The 25438-nt window shown below is 41.2% G+C and overlaps 2 protein-coding genes across 2 annotated transcripts in view; both read right to left on the bottom strand.

The window, feature by feature from the left end:
* Positions 1-6446: 6446 nt before the first annotated feature.
* LOC143733403 (uncharacterized) lies at positions 6447-7288 on the bottom strand. Its single transcript, XM_077225107.1, has 2 exons — positions 6976-7288; positions 6447-6853 (listed from the first exon to the last, which is right to left on the bottom strand). The coding sequence occupies exons 1-2, from the start codon at positions 7263-7265 to the stop codon at positions 6625-6627; spliced, it is 519 nt and encodes a 172-aa protein (XP_077081222.1). The 5' UTR covers positions 7266-7288; the 3' UTR covers positions 6447-6624.
* A 2852-nt stretch (positions 7289-10140) lies between these two features.
* The window catches only part of LOC143733368 (RAF proto-oncogene serine/threonine-protein kinase-like), a 78852-nt gene continuing 63554 nt past the window's right edge, over positions 10141-25438 (bottom strand). Inside the window, exon 17 of the mRNA XM_077225070.1 lies at positions 10141-10237. Coding sequence (XP_077081185.1) covers positions 10169-10237 — 69 coding nt within the window. The 3' untranslated portion in view covers positions 10141-10168. The remainder of the gene's footprint in view (positions 10238-25438) is intronic.

The raw sequence follows: 25438 nt of genomic DNA, 5'->3' as shown, positions 1-25438 counted from the left end.
AAGAACCTATGTGCAAAATAATAATAAAATAAAATAACAACATAAATAAAAATAAGTATACGGAGTATGAGAAATTCCGTCTTGTACAGCCAAACAAATTTACTCAATGAAGGACCCAAAAACATCTCTCCTCCTTTCATTACCCTGAACATACTGCTGGGCAATTTCTTGTCTGTCCAGTCTGTCAAGCCTCTCTTGGTGAATATGGCACACAGCAATGCCATTGAGTCTTTTTTGTGTCATGGCTGATCGCAACCAAGTTTTCAACCTGCGTAACCCACTAAAACTGCGCTCTGCCTCAGCAGATGATATGGGCACCACAATCAACAATCTTACTAATGTCTCTACCTGATCAAATAGACCCCTGACTTCAGGGGGCATTTCTCTCAAAACATGCACAGCATCTGCAGTTGTGCTGACCTTGTATTTGTTTTTAAACATGGATAATTGGACTTTCAAGTCTTCCTCGTTCAGTTCAGGATATTTACAAACTGCTGCATTATTTGTAATGGGAGTCAGGAGTGAGTTTTCCAGTTCTTTTAAAGTTTGAATGCCTGGTTGCATAAACTTTTCAGTAGTTTGTGCATCTACTGTGTCAAGGACACGGTAGAACTCTACTCTGTAAAAATCCACAGCTGATCCAGGTGTGTATGCAGGAGCCTGCCCAGAATATCTCTTAGGGGGCCTATGTGTGCGTGGTGGAACAATGGTCTCTAGAGACAGATTGTCACACATGTCTCCTGCCTCCTTAAAGACTGCCTCAAAATGTTCAGTGTTTCTTTTGGATTTCAAGCTTTCTTGGACAAGAGAGACTGCAGAGAGCATGCCCTCCACTGTCTGAGTGTTTTTCTGGAGAGATGCATTTAGAACCTCTAGTTCACTGATCACATCTAAAGCAAGCAGAAGTCCCAGTACCACATTACCCTGTTGCAGTCGAACACGTAAGCCCTCTGCCCGGCTTGCAGATCCAGAATTACTTGGGAAGTACCATCCCATATTGGCTGAGAACAGCACAGATAGCAGGTGAGCGTACAGTCCACCTAGTGGGACATAAAGGCCTGATGGATAGGGCTGGCCCTTCCCCTTCAGCTGCAACAATAGCTTTAAACTTGTCTTTCAGCTTACCAGACTGCCCAAAAAATGTGCCAAGTTCATGTATCCAGTCAAGTGCATTTCGCACGACACTGGAGGCTGAGCAAGCCTGTTGTGTAATTAAATTAACACAGTGTGCTCCACAATGTATATATGGCGCTAGTGGCTGTGCTCGCTGAATAACAGCCTGGGAACCTGAGTACTTTCCAGACATATTTGAAGCCCCATCATATGCTTGACCTCTGAGGCCAGATATTGGCAAATTCAGTCTCAACAGAACGTCCAAAATGATTCTGGCAATGTTTTCACCTGTTGCAGAAGTTGTTTCATACAACCCTATAAAGTCTTCGTGCACCAGCAAATCAGTGTCAACATAACGTAGGCACAGCGCCTCCTGCTCAACACCAGAGATATCCCTTGTCCCATCCATAATTATCGAATACTGCAACACTGGAAGGGACCGGATCTCATCTGCAATTGTCCTGATAATCGATGAACTCATCAAATTTATACGCTCATTTTGACAATCCCAAGATGTGTGCACCCCCCTCTTTGCAGATAACCACCTAGTGAATGATTGATCATCTTCAGCTTTGTATTTTAAAAGCTGGTCAAGGTTACCTTGATGATGTTCATGCCCCCTAAAGGCCAATCCCTGCCTCACCAGAAACATCTCACCCCCTATTATTTTTAACAGGCTAGCTCTGTTTTCTGCCTGCTGTGTACTGACTCCACTGCTCAACTATGTAGTAACTGGTCTGTTTTCATAGGCAGCAGTTGTAACAGCAATGTTGTGACCCTCTGATTTCTCATGCATGGAACATTTTTCAAGTGCTTTTTTCCAGTTTTTAAATCCAGTACTGACAAAAGCTGGGTCTATACTCTTGGCTTGTGCTGGTTTCCCTGTCTTAAAGTACTTAGAGCAATGAAAACAGAACACCATCTGTACCCATACTAACATGCAGCCAAGGATACTTCTCATACCAGGATTTTTGGAATGTCAGTGTCCGGTCTTTCATCACTTGTTTTTGCAAAACTTTAGGGTCAGGTTGATTTGGCTTTGTATATGTCATTATCATGTCAACTTCCTCTCCCTCTGTGTTGCCTCCTGTCCCTCGACTCCCTCCTTGTTGTTCTTCTGTCTGTAATTCTACTGTCTCTCCTTCCTCATGCTGTCTTTTTCTACTGTGGCTGCCCTCCCGCAGATCCTCACTTGACTGACTAGGGCCTGTCTTACTGTCATCAGAAATCGCCTGCAGGCCAGGAGGACAACATTTTAAAACTTATAATTTCAGTTAACCCTCTATGCCTCTATAGAATTTCACAACAATGTGAAATACAACATATTCCTGAGAATTAATGGCTAAAACTACTATTTCAAAAGTGTCTAAGAATAACTCCAAATTTTAAATTTAAGTGTTAATTACAAGTTTGTTGCAATTTATAGATTAGAGATATCTTTTAAATTATGTATGACATATTAAGAAATGTTTTTCATAGCTCATAATTTAAGAATCTATATCGCTCCGTACAATAAAAAAAAACATGATTTCCTGCTATAAGAGGATGTCAGAAGTTTATGTAGGCCTTTATTTGTTGTTTGCATAAACCTTGCACCACACAAATTTACTTATTATAATTATTTTTATAGTGGCTGACACGACAGTGAACATACCTCAGTCAATTTATACAGTACAATGGGTTAAATTGTAAGATAAAACATTATTTCCTGACAACGATAAATTGTTTGATTTATCCAACCATTCTTTTTGTGTTCATTCATTATTTGCCTCTGTTCACTCACCTAAATGCATAGTTATGGTCTCCACATTTTGCTGTGTTTACTAAGTGCAAAAGCCTTCTTACCATTATTGTCAGACTAGCTATTTCCTCTTAACAAATCTAATCTGCCACATCTGGGAAAGTCAACAGGCATAGGATACTTACATTGTTTGTTTTTTGAAAAAACGAGGTGATTGTTTTTTGTCTCTTCATTTTGTTGATCTTCATTCACCTTTATGTGGCATTTATACAGTCGATTTTTTTTTTTTTTTTAAGTTCAAAAAATCACCGACTCAGCTCAGTCATAGATGGTATATGATCACTATGGTTACCGGTCCGCTCCTACAGGCACGATTGAGGCAGCTACCAGCTCCTCATAGGACCCCGGCGACGTCACTCAGGAGTCGTAGCACACACACACACAGAGAGAGTATAAACGTCGGTGGCATGATGGCATCGTGTGTTTATTGACAACAGAGCAGCGTGTAGTGAGAACGTGGGTACAAACAAAGTAATGGTGACCGGTGTAGATTATTATTGTGTCAGTCTGCGTCTGCCCTGACCCGATTCAGAAGCAGCGGCGGGCCGGGACACTACTTTGGCTTATGTAAGTTACATAGCGAAAATACTGGTTAATCCTCTGTTTTACCGATTTTTGACGCCTTTCTCAGGGATAGTGATAGGGATAGGGGACGGATCGGGTCACTATGAATCTGGGGGGGTCATGTCCCCCCTGTCCCCAGTGCCATCTGCGCCCCTGGGTAGATCAGCACGTTACAGTACAAATGTGCGCATCTACCATAAACGCAGGACATCAGTTCTGACTGGATCGCTTCCCAAATCCTCACTATCGAACATTTTTGTCTAGTTTTTATTCGTTGACAAAAATGTCAATAGATTTTTGCCATAGTTTTTGTCATTCAAAACTAGTTTTTATTTAGTTATCGTCTCGTTTTCGTCTGTGAAAAAATGAACACTGGTCACTTAGCAGTCAAAGCTGCATATGTACTGGACACAGAAACAGCTGTGGTTTCAGTGGCGGCAAAAACATTATTCTGGTTGGCTGCCATCTTTACTTGCTCTGATGTAAACTGATATATATATATATATATATATTTTTTTTTTATTTTTTTTTAATACTCATCTCGGTCATTCCTATATATCGTCGCTGTCGGGCGGAATCCTCGTATCTCCAAAACCATTATTTTTCAGAAAAAAGAAAAAAAACTGCATATTTTTTGAGTTATTAAACATTGTATCGTTAAAGTTGGTATTCATTATATTGCTATTATATACTGTTGTGTACCAACATTAACACAACATTTCCCCAAAAGCATGTTTAATCGGAGATACGAGGTTTATGACTTGGGAGCAGGGATATACGAGTTTGCACTGTCATTGATAAGAATGGAACGGATGCAGACTTCGCTGCTGCCAGCAGTGTTCATTAAAGTACATTTTAAAACTTCAATGCACATTTATAATAAGCCTAGTAATAAGTAGACATTTAAATCAATAACTGATATCATAGTTTAACAATAAAATAAAATATATAATATTAATATAAAATAATATTTTTAATATAATAAAATCACAGTTAAGGCTTGTGGATTTGTGTTTGTGAGTATGGTTAGCCCTTGTCTTCGTGCATGTATCTGTGAGGCTCTGTGTGTGTTGTTACATTGCCATCATGACTGTATTAAAGGAGAACTCCGGAGTAAAATGAACCTGGGGTGTAATAACACATTGGTACGAAGTCGACTGTTCTCTGGGATTTGTTTTCATGATAATCGAGTGTAAAGAGTTTTATCTCTAAAAACTGTTGAACTTAAAACGCTAGTATATGGAGGCATATAATAAGTAAAAAGAAATCGCTAGTTAAAGCAACATTTTGTCTTTTTTGCGGTTTTTGCTCTCGGGGTCCCCCTAAAGTTGGGAAACAGTATTGTCTTCTACTACTGTCGTAAAATCTGTCATGGTTACAACAGGCGATACACGTGTGCATTTGTTGACAAGCCGATACTGTCTTGAGTTCTCGCGGGCAGACTGCCAGCGTTGCGTGTGAAATGTCTTCATCCCAGGTACATTGGCATATATCTCAGCATGTCATATGAATATAATTTCATGGGTTTAATTTTTTTCAAACGTCAAAAGACGCTCACGTTTACAAGACAGCGTCATTATAGTAGCCTGTTTTACATAACTGAGATGCATAACGTTTTGTTTTACATTACGGATATGCTAATTCAATTCAATGTTTGTGTGGTAGGTAATAGCCATATATCATTAATATTATAATATCAAGCTACCATAGATGAATCTGCAAATTTGAAAATCGATTTGCATTATAGCCTGAGGCAAGACACTTTCACTGGAAAAGTAAATACACAAACATATCAGCCTGCAGACATTAGGATAGTTATCCTGAAAGATTATTTATTATAACCATCGTAAACTAGCATGTTAGTGTAGCTACCAGATTGATCATTCGCTACTCTACTAGCATTACTTGATTCATGAAGATAAATGGAGGACCAGACAAATTCCGTAACATGGCCAGGCCATGTTATTCAGCCTTGTACATTTCGCGCGATAGTCAGCTCCCAGACTCCCTGATTTATTTATAAATGTATAAACACTTTATAGATGACTGACTGCTGCGCTTGTGACAGTTACTGAAAGAACGAGTATAGAGAGAGAGAGAGCCGGTCGCGCAGGCGCGCTCTCACCGTCTTCAAACTGTCTTGCTCTCCCTCCAATAGTGATCCTCGTCCGGTCTTTTAATTTGTCACTCTCCCTTTTTCTTCTTTTAGTCTCCTCTGACAAAACCTTTGCCTTCTTCCTTTTAGTTGTTGCTTCGGTCATGAAAACAACATACAGAGGGGTATCAAACGCTAGTTGGGCTCTCACGTCAGAATCTGAGGAAGTGGGGGAAGTGACGTATGCCGTTAAGCAGTCGAATTTTGTTTATTTTGTGCTCGGGTTCCTACCCGAAACCCGAAGTTACATAGTGCCAGTAAAAGCGATACAGACACTGTCAGGCTATGGCAGACGTGTCATTCAACCTATTGTAAGTCGATGTACCATCACAAGGGTCTTGGAAATATATAATGAAGGTTGAAAAACTACATAGTGTTACTTTAATACCACGGTAATAACACGGTAGCTTAATGAGGGTCTCTACATACAAAGCAAAGCACTGAGAACTTTGTAAGTGTACAGACAGTTTAATAATAATATAGTTTATAAAGACAGTACCATCGCGGAGCCATCTTTGGAAAACACTCTCGACCAGTCGAACCACGAACGCCGTGCTACGAGCTGAACTGTGACTTGGAATATCACAGTTCAGCTCGTAGCACGCCGTTAGTGGTTCGCCTGGTCGAGGCTGTTTCCCAAAGATGGCTCCTGCCTGTATACGCGATGGTACTGTCTTTATAAAGTACATTATTATTAAACTGTCTTTACACTTACAAAGTTCTCAGTGCTTCGGTTTGGACCCTCATTATGCTAGCGTGTTAGTGTGGGGCTATTTTGAGCCTTGTTAGTGGTATTAACTAGCGATCTCTTTTTACTTATTATATGCCCCCATATACTAGTGTTATAAGCTAAACAGTTTTTAGAGATAAAACTCTTTACATTCGATTATCATGAAAACAAATCCTAGAGAACGGTTGACTCGGTACCAGTGTGTTATTACACCCCAGGTTAATTTTGCGCCGGAGTTCTCCTTTACTACTGCATCCTATATTAAGCTAGTGAAGTAAATTGTCGTAAAAGCTGTGAAAGTCCTTTTGGGATGACTTCCTTCAGGTCTTGGAGGTGTTTGAATTTCAGCTCTTTGATCTTCAGGCGGTCTGAATAGAGTGGGGTGACTGTGTGGCTGTCTGAGGTGGAGTTTCGGAGTTGGTGACTTGGATGTGAATGCCAGTCATCAGAGTGGTTGATTTTGAAGTCCATCGTTCCAATGTTGTTGTACCTAATAGCACAAAATATAACACAACAACATAATCACTGTAAGATTTCATAAAACAATATGCAACATCATAATGTCATGCCTAGAGTATATTGGTAAGACATAAGATTTACATTGGTAATTACCTGATGGCTCTGATATCATGGACAGTTGGGTCACCAGGCCTTCCTCCAGGGCGCAGAGACTTGCACAGCCTCAGCTTGGTGAAGTCCTGAAAGAAGGTGTGGTCGATGTACTTGACTTCATATGGATGAGGATTCACACGGGCCCTCTTCATCAGGTTAACATACTCTGCTGGGAGAAAAACATCCTGTTCCCTCATGCGCCTCTCGATGACGCTGTGAACGGAGTCGCATTCCATCTGAGTATGCCCTTTCTCAGGGTACTCCTGAATGACGACTTTGTTATTCTTCATGGAGAACAGAAGAAATGCATTGCTTGGAAACTGCATTCCGGTTCTGATACCCGCAGCTGTCACTACACAGGATAAATGTGTCAGGCTCAGTGTGTGCAGAGAGGTAGTTGACGATGCATGAAACAAACTCACTGGCAGACAGGGATCCCTCGCCTTCATGCCAGACATAACATGTGGCACTGTGTGTCAGCATGTTGTACATGGTAAAATTGTGAACAGCAAGCTTTGTTTTGTAATACAAGGCAGAGGCTTTTAGCTTTGGGCTCAAAAGGAGGGCTTGTAAGACCATAGTGTTGTTGCTGGCCTTGCTTTTGTCGGACAACTTTTCGGCGCGTGCCTCTTCTTTTTGAAGGAGATGGTATTGCCACTCTTCATCAGGTAAGTTGCCGGTCTTGAAAGCACAACAGATGTTGCACTGGTCCTTTTTTGGGTGGTAAAGGCCTAGGTTGAGACGCTTGAACTCATTTGTGAACACTTGTCTTGACAAAGGTGTTACATTCTTCTCTGCAGCAGCACGACAAAACACTGCACACAGATCAGCCATCGATTGAAACACAGGTTCCAGATATTGTTTGGATGTTGTGGATCTGCAATAGTGTGAGGGCACCTTTGGTAGATCGTGCAAAAAACTGCAAATTAATTCATGGCCTGCCACTGAACAACATGCGTTGCTGTGTGTTTGACCCTCTGTGTCTGCCTGCGTGTGGCCCTCCTTTGCCCAGTTAAGAGCAGACCACTCGCCTATTCCTAGGATAGACAAAAACACACCTTTGTAGATGCGTCTTCTCTGCCCGCTGATCCGTAAAAAAAAACAACAGCGAACTTGATCTTCGGGAATTTTCAGCCCCCCTTCTCCTTTGCGCGGGGACTACATCAATTAGACCACGCACATACACTCTCTTCTCCTCCCAGATCACATGTTGCCAAAAGTCATTGAAAATCTTATTCCTCTCAGGCTTGCCGATTGCACTACAGTGATGTTTAGCTGACCTGGCACATGCTGCTGATGAACATCTAGGCCCCATATCCCGTGGCTCTTTCATTGTTTCCTTCTGCTTCTGTTTTCCAACGTATGACTTCCCAACCATTCTTCTTTTCTTGTTGATGACTTTCTTCCAGGTGTTTCCAGCTCTGTCTTTTCCTTGGAGGTGCGTCTTCCTCAGCATCTGAGCATGAATGCTCTGCATCCGAGTCCTCATCGCCTCCACCATGGAAAACTTCAAAATACACACACAAACTAAACGTGGATGAATGAGATACATCTTTATAAACTGTCAACAGTGAGGGCTATAGTTGAAGGACCTTATCCAATTTAATGAGAAAATGTAGAAAAGCATCAAACCTACCCGTGTCAAACTGCACCTGCTCTGGAGCCAGCAGTGAGGCCTCCTCTTCCTCCACACTGTCACGGATTCACCCAACGACACACCCCAGCCAGCTTCAACCCAACACACCTGGTCCCGATCGCAATCACCGGAATTCTGATTCACCTCACCTGCACCCTCATCACTTCACTCACCACGCCAGCTCTGCATATAAACCCCAGTCAGTCTACAGCTCATTGTCAGGTCTCGTCTTTTGATGCCAGTGACTCTCCGGTTCCTAAACCCTTCGGTCTGGTTCCAGTATCCTCAATATATCTATGCAAGTATTGTCCTTCTACACTAACCTCCCAGTGTGTGTGTATATTCCAAGCAGCCTCTGTGTGCAGTGGTTCCCCGGGATTCTCCAAACCGCCTCTCTGTGTTCTACAGTGGAATTCGCGGATCTCTATCAGGATTCCAGTGGTCAGCTATTTCCAGTATCTACAAGACAGACTCAAGTTCAAGTCTTCTCCCTGTGTTCCCTGTGTAGATCTCGAAGCTCATTCCTGTATTCAGGAGTTGCATACAGTGTCTAAAATAAAACCTGTTAACGCCATTCTCTTAGTCTTCATCCTTGCAGTAGTGTGACACACACCACCAGAGAAATCTTTTCAGACACATGGTACAATTAGTGTGAATTTTTTATTTATATTGTTGTGAAATCCATCTGCATTAAATCTCATTCATTTTGGCATGTGAAATCATGATTATCTCTCAGAAATTCACTCTACCTGCATGCACCACTGTATCCTCCACCACTGTTGCTTCCTCTCCCTCCACCACTGTTGCTTCCTCTCCCTCCACCACTGTTGCTTCCTCTCTCTCTAATGTTACACTCTCTCCATCAGAGCTCTCACTGTCTATTGGGCCCTTGCCTGATCATATGGCACATTGACCATCTGACAGAGTTCCTCTGAGGACACAGACATGGTTGCTGCAAAAAATAAAATAAATAAAGGTCAAATGATTGTTTCATTAAGTTATACGGCATGTTTACATATGATAAGGCAAGAAGCCAGCTAGCTTGCTTAGTGATGAACATGAAGTAAACGGTAGCTAACGTTACTTGTTGAACATGACAGAATGCCTTGACATTGTAAGCTACAATCCGGACATTGTAACGTTACATTAAATTATAATGTTGTTCCTCAGACGAGTGCCAGATCTAGCGTTAGCGGTGGTCGAGAGATTTTTTCTTTAAGCCCCACGAAAATCACATTAGCTATCTCACCTAACATGACGACAAAACCAATACATAGCGGCTAACTAAGTCAACAACAGGCAATTTTTGAGGTTTAAATTTAATTTCCTCGTCAGAAACAAAACCATGGAAGATTTCAATCAACAAGATAAGTTAACTTAGCTAACTTAGCGTCCAATGCAAGACCTAGCAGAAAGAAAAATCTAGCATCCTCAGAAACGATACATTACACTACACTAGCACTACCATTACTTCGATCGAGATAAAACTGTTATATATAATATATAAACTATTATTATATAATTTATATAACTGAATCATGAATAAGGACATTTACCTCAGAGGACGTGTTGCTCGACGAGGACTGCGACTTCCAATCCTGAGGAGAAAAAATGCTGCGAAGCTCCCTGTGTGGCGGCGCCAAGTGAAGAAGGGGTGGAGTTACGAGGTTTCTCAGACAGTTGAAGTGTCCAATGGAGTTAAGAGGTTTGCTCACAAGCTATTTTCAACACTTCGATTGGTTAATAATTTGTAAAAATAACAGAATTGCCATTACACGCATTGAGATTTATGCTCACTGAAATTACTGGATGATGTCACAATTTCCTCTACACACACCTTAATATTACTATATAAATCTTGAGAATGCATGTCTGTCCGACGCTCTTCTGCCCCTGGATGTAGACAACCCTTCGTAAAACATCAAACTATTCGAAATGCATGGCTGAAGTTTATTTGCAAGCAAGTGGCATAAAAAACAATTTGATATTTATTAAAGTAACTCCAGGTAACTTTTGCTCTCGGGGTCCCTCTACAGTTGGGAAACAGTATTGTCCTCTACTACTGTCGTTAACTCTGTCATCCTACATGCACGTGCATTTGTTGACAACCATGATATTCCTGATCACTGTAGGACGCGGTCACATGCAGGCGTTCTGCTTGCGTCGCGTGTGAAATGTCTTCATCCCAGGTACAGTGGCATATATTTCAGCATGTCATATGAATATAATTTCATGGGTTTTATTTTTTTTCTAACGACAAATGATCGCGATGATCACGTTTACAAGCCAGCGTCATTATAGTAGCCTAGTCTATTGGTTACCGTTTTACTGAATCTATCAAAAACTAGAATATCGTTTACTAGCTACCAGATTGATAATTCGCTACTCTATCATTTCTTGACTCATGAAGATAAACTGAGGATAAGATAGCTTCCGTAACATAGTGAGGCAGACAAAAAAAAACAAAGAGATAGTATGCAAGCAATATACTTAGGGGGCTTTCACACTGGCAGTTTAGTTCGGAACGGGGCACGGTTCGCATGAAAAATCTAGGGTACCGAACTCGAGACTGCCTGGAGGAGGTGGTCTGAGTTCGGTTGCTCCCAAACCGTGCTGCGATTCGCGTGTGTGTGAAAGCAACACGGACTCGGGTGCGCACTTGTTCAGGAAGTAAAGTATCCTGCACATGCGTTTTAGTCGATTATGATGTATTTAGTTAAATAAAACACACGTAAGGGATGAAGATTTACCCTGGATACGAGCAAGAGTGAGTCTGCAGTGTATTCGCGCATAGTGCGTGCAATCAGGGCAAAAAATTAATGGAAATCCACTGTCTCCTCAAAAGAGTCCATTTGCAAGCAGCGGAAAGACAGCTTATGCGAAACACACACAGTTAACCTGCGTTGTTTACTCAGCTATGAATAATAGCACCAAATTAATAAAAAACACAATATATTGACCCGCGTCGTGTTTTCTATCATGCGCCGTGCACGTTTGCAATGACGTAAGATGCACGCAAACACACCAGAGTTCGATAGAATCAAGTTGAGTGTAAAACGAGACCAACGCTATGGGGGGCGCCGGGAACAATAGCGCTTGGCTTCGGACCGCAGCAAACGAGCCCAGTGTAAAAGCCCCCTTACTAGTCCAAAAGCATGACAGCCAAGTCCGCATCGGTCGGGCACCCCTCCTCCTCCTTCAGCTCACGCCAGCGAGAAAACGCTGGCCCAATGTTGATCCTCGTTCTGCCTTTAATGCGATCACTTTCTCTTTTTCTCTTTTTGCTTTGCTCCGATAAAACCTTTGCTTTCTTGTTTTTCTTTGCTGCTTCGGCCATGACTATAACATTTGGCTCGCACGTCCGATTTTAAGAAAGTGGGGGTGGTGGTGGAAGTGACGTATATGCCGTAAAGCAGTCGAATTTTGTAGTTCCCTTTGTTCGCCGGTTACTACCCGAAACCCGAAGTTTAAAAGTACGATTAAAAACGCTACAGACCCTGTCAGGCTATGGCAGACGTGTCATTCAACCTATTGTAAGTCGATGTACCATCACAAGAGAATTGGAAATATATTATGACGGTTGAAAAGTTCCCTAGTGTTACTTTAAATTCGCCTGTCTAATAATGCATATGGAAATAGTTTTCTGTTAAAAATGATAAAAATGTAAATAATGAATAAATGCATCATCAATCCTTCCTCTAAACTCATGTTTTTGTCTTACACTGATTCACTATGTTAAGGCTATTAAAAGTATTTCGTGTTTTTACTGCCAGAGGGCCAAAAGTTACATAGTGTACTTTAAGCATTACGATATAACCAGGGTTTAAAATGAACATCCGACAACTAGTCAAGTGAGAGTGAAAATCAACCATAGCGGGTAACAGGCAGCATTCATGTCACTGCTACATTTTTAACAATCAAACTGAATAATCTAACTAGATATATTAAAAATGTTAGCCGTGAATGATAATCAGGTTTATTCTGGTATTTTTGTTTTGGCTAGTAGAAGTTCTGAATCATCAGTAAAACATTTAGTAGTCAAAAGTGGCTGTCGTGTGGAAAACATCATTTCAACATTGCAGCTTGATGCAACACCCAATAAAGTTCATGGTATCGGTGGGGTACATTGAAGCAAGTCAACTGAAATATTCAAAGTTTCAAATGTCATTCAAATATTCTGTCATGATCCTGGCTCTCTTCCTCCTTACTCTGTCTCCACCTTTTGGACACACACTCACATACACATACTTGCAGATTACTGCACCATTCATCACGCAGACACATCTCCCTCACGGAAGAAAATTTTGAAAAATAACCCCTGAAATGATGACTTCTGGTGAATATTGTATGCTATCATACATTATAGCATATTATAATACAACTTATTAGGTCTATATATTTATAGAATAGGAAAGTAGGCCTAATCAATATACAAGACTGAACCACATAGATATAGCCTATAAAGGCTATCATGATCATTTTGCCAACAATGAACCATGGATATGTTTAGTTTATAATACGTTTTATTTTTTATTTAAACAAATACAACATATAACATTCAAAACTCATCGGCTTAAACTGCATTTGAAGAAAAATAAACACAACAGTTTGCTGTAGCCTTGTGCGAACTTATTCAATAGAATTAGACTTCTAGAATGTTCTTTCCAGTGCAAAAATTAATATTTTTAATTTAATTAGACAACATTTTAAGGAAGTGTAGTGCAAATATCTTTATACAATAATACTGATTGATTCAATTCAATTCAAAGTTTTATTCAATTCAAAGTTTTATTTGCCATTTGTAAGGCACAAAAGAATTTGTACACATACATAGGAATTGTACTGCATCACCCTTAGAGTCAAGAAACAAAGTGCACCAGGGCTTGCTAGCCATTTATACTAAATATCCCCTATTTATATGAATTTGCCATTAGTCTCACTGCTGCTGGATAAAAGCTATTGTAAAAGCGTGTTCTGTGTGTGATGATACTGTCCGCTCTTGTATGTCTCAGACTATAGGATTTGTATCTGGGCCTCAATAGTGAATACGCTGGATGGTAAATGTCACTAAGTATGGACTGGGCTTTCTTCTTACAGCGCTCTATGTACAGTGTGGTTATGGGTGGGAGGTTAGTCCCAATGATTCTCTCTGCAGTCTTTATAATTCTTTGGAGAGACTTCTTCTCTGCCTGTGTAGCATTTCCAAACCACACGATGATGCCATATGTCAAGACACTCTCTATGAGTCCTCTATAGGCATGAGTAAGAGAGCACACCCCAAGCCCAGCCTTCTTTAAAAGCCTGATAAAATAAAGGCGTTTTTGAGCTTTCTTCACTGTGGTAACAGTGTTTGTAGTCCAGCTCAAGTTAGATGTCAAATGCAGGCCATGGAATTTATGGCTGGCGGCCCTCTCCACCACAGTACCCTTGATAGTGAGATGCTGCAGAGGAGGGGTTTTCTTCCTAAAATCTATGACGAGCTCCCTGGTCTTGTCTACATTTAGGAACAGGTCATTTTCCTCTCCATAATCAATTATGTCATTGACCAGCTCCCTGTACCCTGTCTCCTCCCCACCCTTAATAAGGCATTTTTGATTCTCAAAAATACGGAACAAAGTGCGTATCAGTATCAGTTCAATACGGAACAAGACTTTTATGTGTCAAATACAGGACGATATTATACGGAACGGTTGGAAACCCTAGCTGTGCCTGTAGCTAAACAGCTAAAACTATCACATCTGCCTTTAGACCTAAAACAAAAGTGGAGAGGAAATGATATATCATAAAAAGGATACTGTTTGATTTCATGTCACGGTGGATGATGTTTTTTTGCGTGTAGATAGCTGTGAGAGAAAGCAAACACCATAAATAATTGTTGAAACATTCACAATGAAGTTATACACACTCGAGGAAGACGAATCCCTCAAGCCCAGGATGTGAAACTCACTCCATGCCCTGAGCCGTCTGTCTAGCGATGTCTATCAGCTGAAACATCTGGAAGTTGGTCTCTTGCACATGGAGGTGTTTATACAGACTGCTGCCTTCACACCACTGCGTTACAATCGCAAGATTGTCTTTTGTCATGTAGCCCATGAACAATAGGAGGTTGACATGACATATTTCCCTGTTGGCAGAAAAAAAGACAACAGGATACAACAATTCAAGTCAAGTCAAGTCATCCTCATTTATATAGCAATTTTAAAAAGCTAGATTGTTTCAAAGCAGCTTTACAGAGATAAAGATATAATTGAAGGTAACAGAGATTGGTTTGGTTTTATAGTGGCTCTTGAAAAATGTTTTTTCCAGCTAAAGTTAGTTTTGATTGATTCACTTCCGTCTAAATGATCATTTGTTATTAAATTAAACGCGAACCTGTGATAGACGCTGATGCGCATTAAGAATTGATTCTATAGTTATGTGCGTTTGAATATATGTGCGCAGGTTTGTAATTCCTTACAAACCATGCCTAAACAAACTACTTGTCTATAAATTTTGATGCAGAATTTTTATTTTATCTTATCACTTTGGGTAGGTACGCGAACCGAAAAATTACACAACGCTTTATCTGTAGAGTGGTATAGGGATCCTCCATAGGGAGAGGCTAATTGGCACTTCAGCACTGCATTGTCATCAGGTCCAGGCGAAAGTCCTTCGTCAGATCTGGATACCGCCTGGATCCGGCAGGCTGCGGGAAAACCTCGGGATAAACAAAGACACTAAAATTAGCGTAGATGCCATTCTTCTTATGATGTAACGAGTACATCAGGATTTGAGGGAAGTGTTCCCAGTTCCGGCTGACCTAATCTAAGCAGCCTAATATTGAATTATAGAAGTCTATAGAGTGTTATGTGTATGCTAGGTCAAAGAGATGTGTTTTTAGTCTAGCTTTGAACTGATAGACTGTGTCTGCTTCCCGGACAATGTTAGGAAGATTGTTCCAGAGTTTTGGTGCTAAATAGGAAAAGGATCTACCGCCAGCAGTCGATTTATATATTCTAGGTATTATCAACTGGCCGGAGTTTTGAGATCGCAATAGACGTGAAGGACTATAATGCGTTAAGAGCTCGCACAAGTACTGGGGAGCTACACCATTTAGTGCTTTGTAAATAATCAGCAATATTTTAAAATTTATACGATGTTTAATAGGGAGCCAATGCAGTGTTGACAGAACCGGGCTAATATGGTCGTACTTCCTGGTTCTGGTAAGAACTCTAGCGGCTGCGTTTTGAACTAGCTGTAGTTTGTTTATTAAGCGTGCAGGGCAACCACCCAGTAGAGCATTACAATAATCTAGCCTTGATGTCATGAACGCATTAACTAGTTGTTCCGCATTTGTCAATGAGAGCATATGATGTAATTTAGATATATTTTTAAGATGGAAAAATGCGGTTTTACAGGCACTAGACACGTGACTTTCAAATGATAGATTGGTATCAAAGAGCACACCCAGGTTCCTAACTGACGACGAAGACTTAACAGAGCAGCCATCAAGTGTTAGACGGTATTCTAGGTTATTACGTGTGGAAGTTTTTTGTCCAATAATTAGAATCTCTGTTTTTTCAGAATTTAGTAGTAGGAAATTACTAGTCATCCTATTTTTAATATCAACTATGCATTCCGATAATTTTGTGAATTGGTGAGTTTCGTTAGGTTTGGAAGAAATATAGAGCTGAGTATCATCAGCATAACAGTGAAAGCTAATTCCATGTTTCCTAATGATATCTCCTAAAGGTAGCATGTACAGAGTGAACAGCAGCGGTCCGAGAACTGAGCCTTGTGGTACGCCATACTGAACTTGTGATCGATAAGACATCTCTTCATTTACTGCTACAAACTGATAGCGGTCAGATAAATATGATTTAAACCATGCTAGTGCAATTCCACTAATGCCAACATAGTTTTCTAGTCTATTTAAGAGAATGTTGTGGTCAATGGTGTCAAATGCAGCACTAAGATCAAGTAACACTAATAGAGAGATACAACCACGATCGGATGATAAGAGCAAATCATTTGTGACTTTAATGAGAGCTGTCTCAGTGCTATGGTGCGGTCGAAATCCTGACTGGAAATCCTCGCAGATACCATTTCTTTTAAGAAAGGAACACAGTTGTGAAGATACTGCCTTTTCTAGTATCTTTGACAGAAAAGGTAGATTTGAGATCGGCCTGTAATTGACTAATTCTGTAGGATCAAGTTGCGTTTTTTTAACAAGCGGTTTAATCATAGCCAGCCTAAAGGTTTTTGGTACGTATCCTAGAGACAAAGATGAATTAATGATGTTAAGAAGAGGATCTATGACTTCTGGAAGCATCTCTTTCAGTAGTTTAGTCGGTATAGGGTCTAACATACATGTTGTCGATTTAGATGAATTAACGAGTTTGCAAAATTCTTCCTCTCCTATGGCAACAAATGAATCAAATTTTACCTCGGGGAGACTATAATGCACTCCCTGATGTGATGCTGTAGTAGACAGTTGCATAGTTATAATTTTGTCCCTAATATTATCAATCTTATAAGTGAAGAAGTTCATAAAGTCATTACTGCTGTGTTTCTTGGAAACTTCTGGGCTTGAAGCTTTCTTTTTCGTTAGTGTAGCCACTTTTTCAAATAAATACCTTGGATTATGTTTATTTTCTTCTAATAGGGTTGAAAAATAAGCAGATCTAGCAGCTTTTAAAGCCTATCTGTAAGCAATCGAGCTCTCCTTCCATGAAATCCGAAATACCTCTAGTTTTGTTTTCTTCCAGTTGCGCTCCATTTTTCTGGCTGCTCTCTTAAGGGCCCGGGTGTGCTCGTTGTACCACGGCATTGGACAATTTTCTTTAATCTTCTTTAAGCGCAACGGAGCAACCGTATCTAAAGTGCTGGAAAGGAGAGAGTTAAAAGTTTCTGTTGCAATATCAAGTTCTTCTAAGCTATCTGGGATGCTGAGACGATGAAACTGATTAGGAAGATTATTGATAAAGCAATCTTTAGTGGCAGAAGTGATAGGTCTAATGGCGCTTTTCCATTACCAGTATCAGCTCGACTCGACTCGACTCGCCTTGGCTCGCCTCGACTCGGCTCGCTTTTCGTTCCGTTTTCCATTGCAGAAAGTATCGCCACAAATAGTACCCGGTCGTCATAGCGACGCCTTTCGTTCCTCGTTGCCCCATCAAGCTCTCGCTGGATCCTCTCTTCGGCAACCAAACAAAGGAATGTCTGCACCTCCTCGTTTGACCACGGCGTATTCTTCCGAGTTGCCATAATAATAGTAGTAAGTTTAGTAACTATCTCTGGCTAAACTATTTAAAAAAGGCGGGGTTATTCTGGATACTCCATCTGGCGCGTGCAATGATGACGCAGTGAATAGTGACGATTCTCTCTGACCAATCAGCAGTCGGCATTGTTTTCACGTCACATTTTAGTATCGCCTTAGCTCGCCTCAGCTCGCTTAGAACCTCGCCGGAGGTGGTACGAAAAAAAGTACCCGAAAGCAGGTACAGGTACAACTTTTACACAGTGGAAAACCAAACAAAGGCGAGTCGAGTCGAGTCGAGCCGAGCCAAGGCGAACTGGTACTGTGTAGTGGAAAAGCGCCATAACATGGCTTTGCAGCCTTGGCTAAATGTAATTTACATGAGACTAGATAATGATCTGAGATGTTGTCGCTCTGCTGCAGAATTTCAACAGCATCAACATCTATTCCATGTGATAATATTAGATCTAGAGTATGATTACGACAATGAGTAGGTCCTGACACATGTTGTCTAACTCCAATAGAGTTAAGAATGTCTTTAAATGCCAATCCCATTGCATCTTTTCCATTATCTACATGTATATTAAAATCACCAACAATTAGGACTTTATCTGCAGTCAATACTAATTCTGATAGAAAGTCAGCAAATTCTTTGATAAAATCTTTATGGTGCCCTGGTGGCCTGTAGACAGTTGCCAGCAGAATTCTCAAACTTGATTTATTGCGTTTGATTCAGATGCATCAAACGCAAAAGTGCTGCTTATGCATTGCAATAGTGGTGAGCAGTGTGACCAAAATCTTAAATCATGTACTTGTGTGGCCTTTGCACATTTTTCCTTAATCTGGTTTCCCAAAGCAATTCATTAAGTGTGAACACCGCAGGCATGCTTCTTCAAACTTAAATACATTTGTTGTGCTTCACACAATAGATCAGTCTGCTCTTGGACACTTTAATTCAGCAATAGTTTGTCTTGAATCAATCTTTAAATATACCTATGCTTATATACTACTACAATATACACTCCTGGGAAAAATAACTGGGCAAAGCCTAAAATGGCTAAACACTGAGCTTTAAATGGTCTTAACCACAAATGACTGGTCAGGAAATTAGCAAGAATTTAGCAAATGCACTCCAGAGAGCGTATGTGCCACCATTTTTTGGTCTTGGGTCTCGGGCGTGTCGCAACTGCTGCTGTCTTATCAATTTGGGGACGCACTTGCCTGTGACCCAAGTGGAATCCCTGATACCTGACCTCTATACGCCCAACCGCACACTTCTTTGGGTTGGCCGTCAGCCCAGCCAGTCTCAGCGCTCCGAGGACCGCGCACACATGTGACTCGGTGTGTGACCTCAAAGGGTCCTTGCAACTTTGCGAGTAATTTAGAACTCGACGTGGGAAGCAATAGAAGGACTTTATCTCCCGGTGAAAATTCTCTTAGTTTTGTTCCCCTATTGTATAACTGGGTCTGTCTGTCCTGAGCCTGTAACAAATTCTCCATTGAGAGCCGCCCCAAAGTGTGGAGTTTTGTTCTCAGGTCCAGGACATACTGGATTTCATTTCGACTCTCCGAAGGCCCCTCCTCCCAAGTCTCCTTCAGCACGTCTAGCACCCCCGCAGGGCTGACGACCATAAAGGAGCTCGAAGGGGGTAAACCCCGTGGAGGTTTGCGGGACCTCGCGCACAGCAAAAAATAGGGGTTCTAACCATTTATCCCAATTTTTGGCATCTTCGTGAACGAATTTACGAATCATCGTCTTTAATGTGCGATTAAATCGTTCCACCAAGCCGTCCGTTTTTGGGTGAAAGACGCTGGTGCGAATCGATTTAATGTCCAATAACTCGTAAAGTTTGCGTAAAGTACGTGACATGAACGCCGTGCCTTGATCAGTGAGGATCTCTTTCGGGATCCCCACTCGGGAGATTAGACGAAACAAGGCATCCGCTAAACTTTTAGCGGAGATGCTGCGGAGTGCCACTGCCTCAGGATATCGCGTTGCATAATCAACTATGACTAATGCAAAGCGATGTCCCCGTGCTGACCGTTCTAATGGCCCGATGAGGTCCATCACAATTCGTTGGAAGGGGACCTCCATCAACAGAAGCGGGCGCAATGGCGCTTTTGGGGCGGCTGGCGGATTTACCTGCTGTCCAGCCATGTGATTTGAATGAGCCGCCTGGAATAGCATTTCCCAACGGCTCTTTGGTACTAACAACTGGGTTGTAATTTCTTTTGTTTGAGTGTCTTGTATCACTCTATACAACCGGTCTTTCAGAATCGCAAAATATGGATAAGTGAGCGGTCGAGCGGGCTGGAGAGGTTGACAATCGATGGTACAGACCTGTTCAAAAGCATGTTTTAAAGATTCATCCTGAGACTGTTCTAGGGGAAAATCATCACGCTCTGGGAGAATCTGTCTCCCAATTGCGTTCGGATCCCCTGGTTCCAGTCCCGGAGGTCCCGGTTCAGAGCAAAAGATCAAGTAAAAGGAGCTCTTCTTCTTCTGATTCACGATCTAGTAGATCATCTACATTATCTGCTCGCCTTCAAGCTGAAGCTGAAGTGGCGGCTTTTTTAGCCAGTCAGCAAATGCTGCAACAGAGGCATGCTGTGGAAGAAGAAGAGGAGCGTTTAAGAAAAAAAAAGGAACAAATTTATCTTCAAACTAAAATAGCTGTGTCTATGGCTAAAGCCAATGTGTAAAGGTCTGCTGCAATCAGAACAAAGCATGCATTTGGAAGTAAGTAAACCAAGAAAGGAAAAGGATGAAATGGTCTGCTCTAATTCAATGCCAGTGGCATCAGTTCAAGTTGACACGTATGTCAAGTCACAGTCTCTGTCTGTTAAATAATTCAACAGGAGGTGCAAGAAATAAGGAAAGTAATTCTCAGTTTCAGCCTGTGCGACAACCGAGGTCCATAACACTATTTCAGCCAACTGCATCTGTGAATGGGCAGCTACTTTATGAGTTATGAGTACTTATGAGTACTTTATGAGTCTAATAAAGACTGTAGTGGCAAAGTACCTGTTTCAAGACAATCACTAACTGATGGAGAACAAGGAAATATATTGCGTCTTATGGAAAAACAGAATGAAATTACTGCCATGTTGGTAAAACAACGTAATATTTTATTACTTCCTCACAGAGATATTCTATCTTTTGAAGGAGATCCTTTGCAATATCAATGCTTTATACGGTCATTCGAGGAGGTTGTGGAAAGAAGAGCAAACTACTATGGTGATTGTTTCTACTTTCTTGAGCAGTATACCCGAGGTCACCCTAGAGAACTTGTCAGAAGTTGTCAACACATGACTTCCACGCAGGGTTACATGAAAGCTTAGACCCTGCTTAAGGAACATTTTGGAAACGAACTCAAAATCTCTTCTGCATATATGGACAAGGTGCTCTCCTGGAAGTTCATAAAACCTGAGGATACAAGGGCTCTACAAGATTATCATCTTTTTCTTAGAGCTTGCTGTAATGCTATGGAGGATGTTCGTTATATGAAAGAGTTAAACTTGGCTACCAACATGCAAATAATTCTTTAAAAGTTGCCTTTTAAGCTCAGAGACAAATGGAGAGCAGTGGCATGTGATCTGCAGGAAAAACATAAGGAACCAGCAGCATTTAAAGACATTGTGGATTTAGTAGAAAAGCAAGTAAAAATTGCAACAGATACTGTGTTTGGAAACATCTTAAAGGCTCCTTTTTGTGGAGATCGAAGCATGATCCGTTCCAAGACTAAGGGAAGTAGTTTCGCTACCACTGGTACTGTACCAGGTATGGAAGACGTTAGGAAAACTAATAAAGGACGGGTATACTGTCTTTGTTGTGGCGAAGAACATTTCTTGAATTCCTGTACTGTGCTTGCTAAAAAAATCCATAAGGAAAAGATGGACTTTCTGAAGAACAAAGGAATCTGTTTTGGCTATCTGTGTACAGGTCATATTAGCAGAGATTGTAAGAAGCGCATAACATGCAGTGTGTGTGGCTCTAAACATCCCAGCATCCTTCATGTCTTTCAGCGAGATAAAACAGGAACCAAAGCAATTGCTTTGCTTGCACTTTGCACTGCTCTGGCAAGGAACCAGAGCAGTGCTCTGATCTCTGTTCAGTCCAGTAGTAATACTGGGGCCAGTGAAGATGCTTGTGCCTTATCCATTCTTCCAGTTTGTGTTAAATCTAAGGATGGAAACAAAATTGTGGAAACATATGCCTTTTTAGATCCAGGCAGTTCAGCGACCTTTTGTACAGAAAGTCTTATGAATAAGCTTGTTCTTTCTGGCAAAAAACTGAATATTCTGCTTGAAACAATGAATCAAGACAAATCGGTTTCCAGTTATGTTCTTAAGGATCTAGAAGTTGCTGGATTGGATCAGGCACATTTTTGTTCACTTCCTGAAGTGTATTCCCAGAAAAGTATGCCAGTTTCTAAATCCAATATTCCCATGCAGAGTGATCTTGTTCGATGGCCTTATTTAAATCCCATACAATTGCCCTCAATCGAAGCAGGAGTTGAGCTTTTAATTGGAGCAAATGTACCAGAGGCACTGGAGCCATGGCAGGTTGTTCGCAGTCAAATGAATGGACCATATGGATTAAGAACCATACTTGGATGGACAGTGAATGGACCGCTTAAAGGTGCCCTGTGTCAGAATTGAGTTAAAAATATACAAAAAATGAGTCACACGGATCAAAAGAATGAGAAGAAATAAGGGCGATGATGTCATTAAAAAAATAAAAAGTTATAGTGTTGCATAGATATCAACCTGAATTAGGTTAAATTACTAACCCCGGCCCGACAGATGTCATAATACCAGTTTAGGCCATGGGAGGCGGTATGCGGGCAACACCAGCCAAACTGCAATACACGAATAAGTCGCACGGCTTGTGGGCGTATTTGAACCTGATGTCAATCGTGTGGAAACTACACCCCACTACTACAGTTCAGTTCAGGGAAGAGAGCGGAAGAATGGCTGAAGCCCTTGGCAAGAGACCCTTACCACAACCACCCGCTGCAGGGAAAAAAACGCGCTCGGAATCACAAATAAAATCGGATAAAAAAAGGAGAAGAACCAGAGTTAATATTGGCACTGCTTTCCATCGTTGGAGACAGCTAATGGAAATGAAAGAATTGAAGTTAGACTCTTCTTTTGGATTGGTAAGTAAGATGCTGTTAGTATTTCGCTACAAGTTTGTTTTATATGTTTGTTTAGTTTTTTCGGGAAGTTATAACATAGAAATTTATCGTAGGCTGTTCGATATAAGTTCTAAAGTTAGCGATGGCTACATTGAAAGGTGTAATGAGAACTACGTGAGCTATATTATGTTTACTAAATTGCTTTCCTGAGGTAAATCTGACATATTTGTTCTCCAGCTATGTTATTGACCTCTGCACGCTGATTAAAAAAATGATTGGTCGGTATTATGTATGAAGAATACATTTTGGTAAGTTGTGTGTGTAAGTTGTAACAGTGTTCGTGTGTTTTTACTATTAGCTAGTAGAGATGATCGGTTCACGTGCGCTAGGGATCTGTCGTGTAACGTTAACATTTACAAGCGCCAAAACGGTATTTTTTGTTTGAATTGCGTAATAACATTGACAGAATCGGTGACGGTGAATTCGTGAGAGTTGGCAGCTCTGAATGGCGCTAGCTTGGTCAACAGCAGCGAATGCTGTCTGTCAAATTAATGTAATTCAAACTAACAATAAAAATGTAATATGAACAAAACGAATATGAACATTCACTGGTGAAGGGGAGTAGCTTGAAGATGTCATTTAAAAATCACTTGACATCAACCAACATTCCTCTGGAGTCAAAACATCCTCATAGGAGTTGGCTCGGCTTCGGCTATGGCTCTAGGGTCGTTGTGAAGGTAGGGGCGGAGCATAGAGACTATGCCGTTTCTCGTTTGTTTCTCTAGAGTAGATTATGAAAAAATCATTCATAATGTGGATTATGAATTGATTTTTTTTGGCGGATATTACACAAGGCACCTTTTCAAAAAAGAAAAAGATCAGGGTTGTTTTTGACTGAAGTGCCTCATTTCAGGGAGTGTCATTGAATGGACAGCTACTTCAGGGACCAGACCTAACAAGCACTTTAATAAGTGTTCTTACAGGAATCAGAATGGAGTCTGTCGCCTTAATGGCTGACATTGAATCCATGTTTTATCAAGTGAAGGTTCCTGTGGAGGATTCTGACCTTTTGAGGTTTCTGTGGTGGTCAAATGGCGACTTGAGTAAAGCCTTGGAGGAATTCGGAATTGTTTTACATCTGTCCGGAGCTTCTTCATCCCCAAAGTTGTTCTAATTATGCACTCAGAAAATGTGCAGAGGACCATGTAAGTTTGTTTAATTGCAGGACGGCAGAGGTCATCCGGAAACACTTCAATGTGGATGATTGTCTTACTTCAGTGCCCACAGAATCTGATGCTATCCAACTATATAAGGAGCTTCATGCAATGTGTGCTAAAGGTGGATTCCATCTGACCAAATGTATGAGCAACAGGTGGGAGGTGCTAAATTCCATACCAGAAGAAGACAGGGTGAAAGAGGTAAAGGACCTTGACTTGAACCATGATGTACTTCCGATGGAAAGGGTACTAGGTGTACAGTGGTGTGCCGAATCTGATACCTTCAGATTTAGGGTAGTAATAAGGGACAGACCTTTTACCAGAAGAGGGATACTTTCAGTGGTTAGTGCCATTTATGATCCTCTTGGATTTTTGTCTCCAGTAGTTCTTTCTGCAAAGAAGATTCTTCAAGATCTTTGCAGGGAAGGGGTTGGACAGGATAGTGTTATACCCATCAAATATGTACAGAAATGGAGAAATTGGCTCAATGATCTTCATGGCTTGGAGAAATTTGAGACCAAAAGATGTTTGAAACCTGTGGAGTTTGGAGAAGTCACGGCAGCTCAGTTGCATCATTTCTCGGATGCCAGTGAGGAAGGCTATGGCGTTGTGTCCTACCTGCTTCTCCATAACAGTCAGAACATTGTACATTCTGCCTTCTTGATAGGTAAGGCTCGAGTAGCACCAGTGAAATCTACCAACATTCCCTGTATGGAACTTACAGCCGCCACTCTCGCAAGTCGGATGGACAGGCTATGGAAAAGAGATCTAAGGATGAAATTACAAGATTCTGTGTTTTGGTCTGACAGCACTTCTGTGTTAAAGTATATTCAAAATGAGTCCTCTAGATTTAAGTGTTTTGTTGCCAACAGAGTGTCTGAGATCTTGAGAGCATCCCAAGCGGCTCAGTGGAGATATACAAATTCTGCCAACAATCCTGCTGACTTTGCCTCAAGAGGGCTGAAGGTGGATATTTTACTTCAGGAGCAGATGTGGACATTTGGCCCTCCCTTTCTAACTGGATCAAAAGAAGAGTGGCAAGATATGCCAATTGATTTGGGAAAGAGTTTGGTTCAAGACCTAGAAATCAAGCAAGAACTTGTGGTTAACACTCTACTGGTTCAAACTGAGGAGGGATATAGTGCTGTATCACGGCTTATTAATCATTATTCATCATGGACACGTCTGAGGAAGGCTGTGGCCTGGATCCTCAGGCTGAAGAAAACCCTAC

This window comes from Siphateles boraxobius, unplaced genomic scaffold (assembly GCF_051911475.1).
Source record: "Siphateles boraxobius isolate OS27281-9 unplaced genomic scaffold, OSU_SipBor_1 99, whole genome shotgun sequence".
In the NCBI taxonomy this organism is placed as follows: Eukaryota; Metazoa; Chordata; class Actinopteri; order Cypriniformes; family Leuciscidae; genus Siphateles; species Siphateles boraxobius.
The sequence above is the reverse complement of the archived record's forward strand: the minus strand, read 5'-3'. Positions and strand labels throughout refer to the sequence as shown.

What these genes read in the sequence shown, in the direction of transcription:
- LOC143733403 (XM_077225107.1), bottom strand. Translation starts at nt 7,265, where the DNA reads ATGAAGAATAACAAAGTCGTCATTCAGGAGTACCCTGAGAAAGGGCAT. An exon ending in CATGATATCAGAGCCATCAG is followed by an intron (nt 6,854 to 6,975) that starts GTAATTACCAAT and finishes TTGTGCTATTAG; the next exon opens with GTACAACAACATTGGAACGA.